An 11,749-nucleotide genomic window follows, 5' to 3' on the forward strand; every position below is an offset into this window, starting at 1 on the left:
TGAAACGAATCATGGAAACATCAGACTTATCTATAGACATGAGGTCAAGAGAACTTTGATGAAGAATAACCGAGACTAAGAAACTTGAGAGCAAATAATAATTCAGAGTTGTAGCTTTGATACCATGACAGTTTAGAGTCTTTTCTGAATAAAATCGTGTATCTTCTCATTGAGAATTTTCCATTATATAGGAAAAATTTACAAGCTAAGAAAGGAAAGAATACAGGCTGATCTTCAGCCCTTATTAACAGCTAACGTACCATATATACATTGATCTAATTATAGCCTACAGCTAGTATATCCCAATCAAGGAAAGAATAAATTTGTATACCATAACTGTCAAGGCAAAGAATCTACCAGCATTAAATGTGGAGGTATTTCCTTTGACATATCCTTTGACATAGAAGTTATCTAATCATTTTCACAGTTAGATTATTTTCAGTATTTGGATCATGTTTAACCAAGTTTAACCAAGTTTTTGGATTGTTGAGATCTTGAATAACTGGGATTTCAAATGCTTCTTTGAAGGCGTTTGCTCTCTCCTGTTAGACTTGGAGTCCAGTCATTTTCATGGGCAGCAGCAAAACTGGAAAACAACCGCATTGGTTTACCTACATCACCTTCATCCTTAGATGTTCAAAACCGGGTGCTGCAAGCTGCTGCAAAACAGGAATCCCAACCATCTGAAACTGAATTTTAGAATCCATCTCCTGAATCAGTGACTCCATTAATGAGAAAGTAGATCTTTCAGAAGCATAGGCATTGAGACGGCATTTACTGGAGTGTGGTCTATAATTCTGAGAACTTAACTGAGCTGTACACGTACAAAGAATAAGAAACATTCTATCATTGCAGACCTCTTGGAAAACAAATTTTGTATGTTAATACCAGATAAAAGAACAAGTTTTGTACATTTCTCTAATCAAGTGCATTGTTATCATGTGCTCAGGAAAGCCAACACAGGATTGCTATTAATAATTTAATGAATTAGGCAAAGAGAATGTCTGCCTAATTCATTCCCTATTTTTACATGTCCTGTCGTCACTGCATCATACTGGAGCCTTCACCAAGTTGTTGAACATGACCATGGTAACTAGTGAAATGAACATAAACACGACATCAAAGCTAAACTAGTTACCGGAATTGGCAGTCTATCCAACAAACTATCAAGTCCGAAGCCTCTCGGCAATTCAGCCTTCAACCAGCACTGGATCGGTTGGCTAAATCTAAGAAGAGGTCTAGATTGCTTAGCAGAGCAATCAATCTGGTAAAAAAGATAATAATTTTCAGACTCCTTAAATTTTGTTATGAGATTCTACGGATCCAGTTTTATAATGAGATTGGTTAGTTGTAATCAGTTGAGTTTCAGAATTTTTCTAAATTAGATTCAAAAGATCTTGAATATAAAATTATAAAATATACAATAATAAAATTTTCGATAGAATTTTGATTCTTGTATTTACTGTTTGTTTCTGTGTTTTTCTTATGTTCTTTTCGTTTATGTAAGTTTATGTAATTTGGTTAGTATATAGAAAACCAAACTTACAAGTAAATTAAGGTGGAGAAGAATAATATTTACAGCTATCTTGAAAACCAATTAATAATTGAAGAACAATTTGCAGTAATTACAGAACTCTCTCTCCCTTTCAATGTCTTCTATTTCTCCCTGAACTTTTGTTTGTTAAGGAAGATCCGTGTCCGCCAGTAGATCTTCATCAAAGTGCAGATACACCCCACAATTTTTCAACTTGAAAGGCTTTTGGATCTCATGACCTACCTTCCCCCCCCTGTTGTCCACTTCATGGTGGTGGAATTTAAATGTAACTTCATTGCCAGAATATTGACGTAAATGATTTACCAATTCGAGCTCGTAGCGTAGAATCATGTGATCTGAGTCACATGTCTTCAAGTTAAGTGATAGAGCACGGCTTCCCTGGGAAGCGAAGACGCCTTCATCATCACCATCATGCTCACCGTTTTTACTCTTAACATGGTAATCAAAATATACATGAACATAAGAACGATCAACGAATTCATAAAGCATGTCATGGGAGGGAAGAGGGAGTAGAAAGACAAGGCAGAAAGCAATTCCCTTGAGCTGATGACAATTTGAGGGCAACTGTATGGTGAGTGAAGATCCAATTCCTTTGTCACCGAACCATTCTGGAATTTCACTCCCCGGTAGAACCATTTGAATTCTGCCAAGTGGGATCTCCTCTCCGGACTGTAACACAGAAGTCACATTCCGAAAATGTGATGAAGCAAGCAAGAGAGAGAGAAGAAAGATAGACGGGGTTAGGAGAGATACCTGAATTTTCAAAAGCATTGCTGCTATCAGTGGTTTCTGATCCAATTTGATGCAATTTGAAAAATCCAATCCAAACCATAATCTGCCGATATTGATGATTGATATCATGGTTTTTAGTGATGCACAGTCATGTGTTGATAGATTCCTAAGCGAAGGGGGAAGCTCAGGTAACGCTATAATAGGCGTTCCATGCAAAGTCAGATCTTCCAAACATACCATATCTTTGATAGATAAGGGTAGCTCTTTAATAGGCGTTCCATCTAAATTTAGAGTTATCAAAGATATCATATGCTTAATTAATGACGAGGGTACCTCTTTAATGCCTGTTTTACTCAAGTAAAGATGCTGCAAAGATTTCATAGGGACTGTGATTTCTGGGAGGGTCTCAAGTTTTGAGCAACCACTCATATCCAGCACGTAGAGTTTTGTGAGAAACTGGATTGATGAGGGCACCTCTTTAATAGCAGTTCCACTTAGATATAACGTTCTTATATCCTCTGAAATCTCTGGAAACTTGGTCATCTCTGAGCATCCATCTAGAAAAAGAAGTTCCAATTTGCCAGTAACTGACTGTGGAACTTCTTTGATAGAAGTTTCCTCCAACTGTAACCATTTCATATTTTGTGAAATCGTTGGACACATAGTCACATCTAGGCACCGACTTATAAGAAGTACACTGAGAACCTTTGAATCAAGCATTGGAAAACTTCTAAGATTATAGCAAAATCCGAGATCAAGTTCTTCTAGCTTGTCAAGATATTGAAGAGATGACGGAACCTCGGTTAAACTTGAACAGGCCACAAGGTATATGCCTTCTAAATTTTTAGCCTTTGATAGATCTGGTAATTCCGTTAAATATGGAGAGTAAGATAGTTTAATTTTTCTTAAATTTCCAACATCCTGTCAACAGAAAAGGGCATAATTAGAAAGTTAGCACCTCCAACTACATATTTCTGATCATAAATCTGCAGCAATTAAATCATACCTGTACTCCAGTCCAAAGTTTTACAAGCTTGCTTTCGCATAGGTCAAGCTCGACAAGGTGTTCAGCACCAAAAAATGGCGGCAAGGATTTCGAAGGGAATCCATACCAGTGCAAATATACCAGCTTATTAGAAAGATATTCGAGGCCAGTAGGAGGAAGGTGCATTTTATCTTCGGAGGAATGACTGAGATAGAGATTGAGAAATCTAAGACGATCCATTATTGCGAAGGCATCAGATTTCAAGTGTATCTGTCTCGGTAACATGGACATGTCCAAAGATATGCCTTTAATTTTTTGAGTTCCCTATTAAACAAGAATAAAGAATAAACAAACAATAATACAATCTACTCAAACAAATCAACTTTTGAGCAAATAAATGAACGACAGTTAATGGCTGTAGCTTTAACCTTATTTTCCTCCAATACATGAACGACATCAGGTAGATGACATAACCTGCTACGTTTGCCAGGAAAATTAGATTCTGCACGAACAATGTTAAATGCCATTTCTTGTAGTAAATCATGCATTTCTAGCAAGTTTTCAGTTGTAGTTATGAGACACTTATCAATGAGCTTGCTTATATCAAAAATCACAGGCCGATCATCAAAGCCATCTAATATTTTTGTTGCTCGGTTTTGCTCCCATCTTCTCAAGAAATGTGCTATGTCAAGAAATATGGATTTTTGTTCTGAATCCAACCCTTCATAACTAATTATCCACGCATTTTTTATTTGAGGGTCCTGAGCTAGTTTATTCAATGCACTGCACCATTCTTCGATGCTTTTACCATAGAGAGAGGAACCCATAACTATAAGAGCCAACGGATTGCCTTGTACATGACTTGTAATGTGTTCTATCAAGTCTCTATGATGAATTGTGGGGATGCAATTCTTCAAGGCTTTTGAGCTAAAGAGTCGAAGAGCTTCTTCATGGTTCAACCTCTCAACCTCGTATGTCTCATCAACTACATTATTAAGCACTTGCTTGTCCCTACTTGTTACGAGAACTTTACTGCCCGGACCAAATGAACTGTTTCGTCCATCAAGCAAATCTTTCCATTCTTCCAAACGCATTAAATTATCCACATCATCCAGAACAATAAAAACCTTTTTGCGACGAAGTCTATCCCTCACAAAAGAATCTTGAAAACTTAAGGAGCCCATGTTCAGAATTTCTTGGCCAAGCAGCTGTAAAAGAAATCTTCTTTGCAAATCAGATTGTTGCCTAAAGTTTTCAACAAAGATTCCTTCAAATCGAGAACGAACCTTATTGCACACAACTTGAGCAATCGTTGTCTTACCGATACCACCCATTCCCCATATCCCTACAATGAGAACATCTGGAGATTCCATATTTAACAAACACTCAACTTTGTTAACACGAACATCAATTCCAAATAGACCCGTAGTGTGACTTGAAGACATGGAATGAAATTTTTTCAAAACATCTCCAACGATTTTCTCAATAAATTCAGACTCCATCCTGACAAACAAGAAGAACACACATATATTTGCTTGTCAAAATGGACCGAACAAGAAGAAACAACAAACATATAAACATACTCACTCCTTAGTAGCTACATCTATATATAGTAGGCTGGTATGAGTAATTGAGCATCATTATTGGCAGTGGATAGTGTAATGTAACATATGAATCGATGACGACGTTGTCAACAATGTCCGGATAGCTTAGAAATAATTGTGTCTGTACAATAGTAGTCCTATTTAAGGATGGAAAGCTAAGAATAGAAATACACAAAAGTCTTTCCTAAACTAATTCCTGATTTTTAGTTTTCCTGATTTGTAATATTTGATTGCAAAATTAGTTCATGTCAACACTCCCTCTCCAGTTGGTGCAAAGATATCTCGTTTGCCCAACTTATTAACAGAGCAATGAAACACTTTACTCGATATTGCTTTAACAAGGATATTTGCCGGTTGATTCTCAGATTTGATAAAAGAAAAAATCACGATCTTCTCATCAAATTTATGCTTGATGAAATGTCTATCTACTTTCACGTGTTTAGTTCGGACATGTTGAACTAAATTAATGACTATAGCAATGCAGCTTTGTTGTCACAATACAACTTGATTTCAGTATCCATAGGATATTCTAGGTTCTTAAATAACCCTTTTATCCATAGTACCTCACATAATCCTTTGGTCATCCCCCTGAATTCTGCTTCAGCACTAAATAGAGCAACTACCTTTTGCTTCTTACTTTTCCAGGTTATCAAGTTTTCCCCAACAAAAGTAAAGTATCCGAAAGTAGATTTTTTTGTTAGTTAGATTCCCAGCCCAGTCTGTATTAGTATAACCAATGATGTTTAGGTGATCATTCTTTAAGAAGAGAATTCCTCTTCCTATAGAAGATTTTAAATATCTAAACACTCGCAATGCTGCCTCCATATATACTTCACATGGGTTGTGCATGAACTAACTGACTAGACTGACTACATATATGATATCAAGACGTGAATGTGATGGGTAGATGAGTCTTCCTACAAAATTTTGATATGGTTTTCTATTTGTGGGAACTTGATCCAAATATTCTACTAAACAATGATTATGTACGATTAGTGTATCTATAGGTTTGTAGTCTAACATACCTGTCTCAGCTAATAAGCCTAATACATACTTCCTTTGTGATAGGAATATGCCTAGTTTTGATTTGTATACTTTAATGCCCAAAAAATACTTCAACCCACTAAGATCTTTCATTTCAAATTCATTTGCTAGATACTTATGTAATTCTAAAATTCCTTCTTCATCATACTTGTGACTATCATGCCATCAACATAAATAATCAAAGCTACTGTTTTCCCTCATTTCTTTTTAGAAATAGTGTATGGTCCGAGTTGCTTTGGCTAAATCCATGCTTTTGCATTGCTAGACTAAATCTTCCAAACCATGCCATAGGAGACTGTTTCAGTCCATAAAGTGATTTTGTAAGCCTGCACACCATATTTTTTATTCTTTTTGTTAAACTAGAGGGAACATCCATGTATACTTCCTCCTCTAGATGTCCATGAAGAAATGAATTATTTACATCAAACTTATGTAAAGGCCAATCCAGGTTTGCGGCAAGTGATAGGAGTATCCGAATTGTGTTCAGTTTGGCTATTGGTGAGAAAGTTTCCTGAAAGTCTATGCCATATGTTTGCGTGTATCATTTAGCCACCAGTCTTGCTTTGTATCGTTCTATTGTCCTATTTGCTTTATATTTCATAGTAAACACTTATTTACATCCAACTATCTTTTTCCTATCTGGCAATATAGTTACCTCCCCGATATTATTATTCTGGAGAGCCTTGATTTCATCATAAACAACCATCTTCCAATATTCATCTAGCATGGCTTCTTCAATGTTTCGTGGGACCTGTTCTAAAGACACTTTTCCTATAAAGACCTTTGCTGCATCCGACATGTTATGGGCTGAGATAAAATTTTCAATGGAGTATCTGGCTTTTTGTCCTTCTATTTATGGTGAGTACCAGTTTGGGGGTATCCCCCGATTATGCTTGTGAGGTAAACTGTATTTCATAGAATCTGGTAATGTAGGAGAGTCAGGAGATCTTACGTCAATTATAGTGTTGGGAATGTCATAATTCTGATTTTGGTCGTGTTGTATATTGAAGAGGGGGTTATTTGATGTGGCTTAAGTATGTAGTCGGTGTGATTGGTCTGCTACGTAATCTCCAGTTTTGTTTGAGTGTGTCCTTTAATATGGTCAGTGTGAACCCATTCTCATATCTATTGTTCATTTCTATTCTTCCCCTGAAGAATAGAAAGGGATGGTTTGTTGAAGAAATATTTGGTCTCAAGAAAGGTTCTATTCATAGTAACATAGAGTTTGCATGAAAGATGATCACAACACCAATATCCTTTCATATGAGAACCATAGCCAAGAAAGACACAATGAACAACATATGGATCCAACTTGGATCGTTGGTGCTTTGGAAAATATATAAATATAACACAACTAAATATTTTTGGAGGTATATAGAGTGTTGAGGGTAGTGTAACATATCATTTCAAAGTCTAGAGTGGTGTGTGAAAATTAAGTACTCGGGATGGCATACGGTTGAAGATAAATAAATGTGCCCACGACATCAGGCCAGAATCATTAGGGCATATGAGCAGCTCCCATTATTGTCCATACTGTCTCTAGTTTGTGTCTATTTTTTCATTCAACAATTTCATTCTGCTAATGAGTATGTAGACATGTAATCTCATGTATGATGCCCTTGCTATCACAAATTTTTCTAAACTCTTGACTAAAATATTCACCTTCATTATTAGATCAAAGCGTTTTAATGCCCAAATAGAACTGGGATTGTACAAGGGTGGAATTTAAAAAAAAAAACTAGTAGGACATCCTTCTTATGTTTCAACATGTAAACCCAAGAGGCCCTTGTACATTCATCAATAAAAGTGAAACCATTTAAAGCTAGTAGTGATCATAACAGCTATAGGACCCCATAAATCAAAGTAAATAATCTCGAATGGTGTATTGCATTTATTATAATTGATGGGGTAAATTGTTCAATGACTTTTAATCAGGATACAATCCTTGCATTTGAAACTAGAGAGCAGAACATTTTCAAATGAGGTAGGGAATAAATGTTGTAAATAAATGAATGATGGATGTCCTAACCGATAATTTCATAACCAAATGTCTTGTCCTTGTCGTTGTGATGATTGAGCAAAATGAACTATATAATATAACCCTTATCTCTTAGTACCACGACCTAAAATCTTTTTTATGAGAACATCTTTAAACAAACAAAATGAGTACATTAGTACGCAACAATTTAAATTTTCTATTACTTGACCACTAATAGTAATTTAATGAAGAGTAAAAGAACAAAAAGAGTATTAGGGAGAGTGAATGTGGTTGATAATTTCATTATTCCTCCCCCTGTTACTGGATATATATCACTGTTAGCATTTGATATGGCCTGTTGTCGAGGAACTGACTTTGTTTTAAAGTCATTAGGATCATATATCATGTGACTTGTTGCCCCTACGTCAATAATCCAATTATTTACATGTTCACCATTGGATACTAAGTTTGTGGAACCAATAGTACCTGGGTCTTGAGTTATAGACTAAGGTTGACTGTTGAGGATCATAAGTGTGTTTGGATCTGTATTAGTAACAAATGTTACGTGGCCATCTCATGCGTCTTTTTTTCCTTTAAGTTCATACCACCACTTTGAATACTCGTGTAGCTGAAAACATGTATCTTTGGTATGCTTATTTTTGCCATAATGAGTGCACACACCCTCATGGGCTTTTGGTCTAGCAAACAATGGCTTGTTGGAATTCAGTCCATGTGGACCAGGCCTAGGCCGAATGGTATGCTTATTAGATGATGATGATGGGCCAAAAAACTATTCTGAGAGTTGCCACCAGGGTCAGCCTATTTGTTTGGGCTTATAAGAGTGAGGCCCTTGAAATCAGCCCAACCTTCATCAACCTTCTTGCCACTCATGCCAGTCATCACGATTTTTTCATTCAATAGCCCTAGGTTCCTCATGCCTCCCCTTCTCATCTCACCTCAGTTCCTGTCTCTGCCTTTCGTTAGTAAACCGAAACTATCTCCACCTTCCTTCTCCATCATCACGGTTTGCCTGGTGTTCTCTCTTCTTACTTCAGCGAAGGCTTGCTCGATCGATGGTAGAGGAATCTATTGAAGAATATCTCAGCGGGTCTGATCAAATTGATCATCTAAACCATCTAAGAAGGTATAAATTTGATGTTCTTGAATTAATTTATTGTATTTTTTATGTCCTCATCCCATGTCATGGGCTTTGGGCATCTATAGTTAATCTCTCACTAGAGAGTTTGTAAGTCGATGTAGTAGTCTTTTAGAGAACCACTCCCTTGTGCTATTCGACTGACTTTGCTTTTTAGATTATATACCTGGACAATATCTCCTTTATCAAAGTAGGTTGTGGCAATGACATTCTAAACACCTTTATCTGTAGGAAATCTAATAAAATTCCCAATAAATCTGGGTTTAGAGAATTGATAATCTAACCTTTAACAACAACATTTTCTATTCTCCATTTACAGTATGTTGGGTCGGTAAATGCTGACTGTGTGATTTCGCGAATGATTAATCCAAGTTTGTCTCTGCCGAAGATATATAAACATCTCCATGATATGTGACCATAGTTCATAATTTTGGCCATTGAATTTGATTTTAAGGATGGCTATAATTAGCAGGTCAGGGTTTTGGGTAGAGTTGGTTTGAGTGTCGGTTCTGAAATTTGTGATTGTAATCTGAACATGGTTTGGTGTATTTGGTTCTGTCATGTTTTAGGTTGTCTGTTATTTGAGAGGAAGGAAAACAAAGGTTAGATTTGGATAAGTTGTTTTGATACCTTGTCAACAATGTCCAGATAACTTAGAAACAATTGTGTCTATATCAATTATTGTCATACTTTCTTATTGCATAGAACGTGTGTGTGTACACACAATAGTAGTCCTGTTTAAGGATGGCAAGCTAAGAATAGAAATATACAAAATTCTTTCCTAAACTTATTTCTAATTTCTAATTTTCCTTATTTGTAATATCTCATGCTACAGTTAATCAAACCTTGAAACTGAAAACTACTTGTAATCGGTGTTTCTCTAAGAAAATCAATGAAATGCAAATGTATAAGATGTTTTCTCATGTCATTGTATATAGAATTATCTCAATAAAAAAAAAATTAAAAATATAATTTATATTATTTTTAAACATACTATAATCCTGTTTCACCCTCAAATAAATAGATTATTAATGACTCAATTTCAAGTGAAACGATAGAAGAAAACATTGATTGTCGTGATAAAATTTAATGTAAGGATTCCCAAGTATCTGCTTTCTATGTCCTAAAGCTTAAGATATGTACTAGTGTTTCGCTACAACGTTTTCAAAATCAAATAAAATAAATATAGATTCACAGAGCTCATCATTCTCAGTAATTTTAAATTAAATTTCAAATCCTCAACAAATGAACGAATATTTTCTTTTGGGATATATTTCAAGCGCTTACTCAGACTTCCCTAAGCTCCATCCAGCTAGAGTGGCTGTATCCGTCAAAGCGTCTCTGAAGCTCTGCACTTTGTCCATCGTCAAAGCTTTCTTCTTTATAAGTCTAGCAAATGCATCCCCAAAGCTTCCTGTTTGATTTCTTACATGGGATGGATCCACCTGGTAGAATACCGGAATAACTATCTGTCCATTATTTTTTCTACGCTCAAAAATCTTTGCAAGCTCCTCTAAACACCATTTGGAAGATGCATAGTTTTCAGAAAAAACAATCACAGAAAGCTTGGCCTCTTCAATTGTTCTCAGAAGTGATTCCGGAATCTCATCTCCTCTCACATGCTGATCATCTACGAAAGTTAGGATTTGTTTCCGTTTCAAAGCAGCATGGAGGTGGCTGGTAAAACCAACACGGGTGTCTTCTCCCCTGAAACTAAGGAAGACATCATATTTAATTACTTGTGGTTTGGCGGTGGTTAAGGTGGAAGGAGTAGATAGCGATGGAGATATATGACGGTTTCGTATGATGAATCTCCAGAGATAAACAAACAAAAAGATAGAGAGAAACAAGAAAAACATCGCCATTGTTTTGTGGAGAAACAATCAAAGAAACAAGAGTAAGACTCTGGTGGGAAGGGAGAGAACGGAAATAACTCCAGGAAAAAGATGAGGCTGATTTTGAATCAGTAGCTTAGGCTTTACGTGTTTAAGACCCTGCCTTAGGCATATGTATGGTTATAATAATGGGGAGGTTGCACATTGATGTCTTCCTGAAAGTGAAGTGATTTGATAGGAGAGGGTATTAATGGGCTGTTTGTCTTTGCTGTATAGAAAATGTATTTATAAATCTTGAAATTTTTTATTTTTTTATCTGAAATTAACTTTTTTAGTATTTTAAATTTTTTTTTAAGTTTTAATATCTAAAATAATTTTTTAAAAATAAAAAAATATATCATATTAATTTTTTTAATAAAAAAAACAACAACTACAACTTACCGTAGAAACCTTCTATATCTTCAGTCCAAGTGTTCACACTGAGGACTTTTTTGCCTTCAATGTCATCAATTATGATGATTTGATGGAGAAGGACTTGATACTCTGTCTCAATAATTACTGTTATTTGTATTATAATTTTTTCTAATATTTCAAATGAATTATCTATTTACTTAGTGTATAATTTATTTTGAAAGTGTGATAACGGTTAATTTTTAAAATATTTTTTATTTTAAAATATATTAAAATAATATTTTTTTATTTTTAAAAAATTATTTTTAATATCAGCACATTAAAATGATCTGAAAATATTAAAAACATATTAATTAAAAAAAATAAAATAAAATAATTTTTTAAAAAAAAATACTTTTAAAATACAATTTCAAACACTACTAGCAGCTTTAGGATTTTGTTATTTTCTC

General features: G+C 35.2%; 1 protein-coding gene across 1 annotated transcript; it reads right to left on the minus strand.

Moving 5' to 3' along the window:
• Positions 1–1,624: 1,624 nt before the first annotated feature.
• Positions 1,625–11,025, minus strand: LOC133701371 (disease resistance protein RPV1-like). The gene is made up of 5 exons (XM_062125264.1): positions 10,342–11,025; positions 3,701–4,775; positions 3,294–3,596; positions 2,309–3,208; positions 1,625–2,224 (listed from the first exon to the last, which is right to left on the minus strand). The coding sequence occupies exons 1-5, from the start codon at positions 10,917–10,919 to the stop codon at positions 1,682–1,684; spliced, it is 3,399 nt and encodes a 1,132-aa protein (XP_061981248.1). The 5' UTR covers positions 10,920–11,025; the 3' UTR covers positions 1,625–1,681.
• Between the last annotated feature and the right edge of the window lie 724 nt (positions 11,026–11,749).

The sequence above is a fragment of the Populus nigra genome, chromosome 8 (assembly GCF_951802175.1).
Source record: "Populus nigra chromosome 8, ddPopNigr1.1, whole genome shotgun sequence".
Lineage (NCBI taxonomy): Eukaryota > Viridiplantae > Streptophyta > Magnoliopsida > Malpighiales > Salicaceae > Populus > Populus nigra.

Bases quoted from the DNA above. Each gene is read 5' to 3' on its own strand.
- LOC133701371 (XM_062125264.1), bottom strand. From the start codon at position 10,919: ATGGCGATGTTTTTCTTGTTTCTCTCTATCTTTTTGTTTGTTTATCTC. The intron at 4,776-10,341 runs GTAAGCGCTTGA...CTTGTTTGTCAG, and splicing joins TGGAGCTTAGGGAAGTCTGA to GATGGAGTCTGAATTTATTG. The intron at 3,597-3,700 runs GTTAAAGCTACA...CTTGTTTAATAG, and splicing joins ATGTATTGGAGGAAAATAAG to GGAACTCAAAAAATTAAAGG.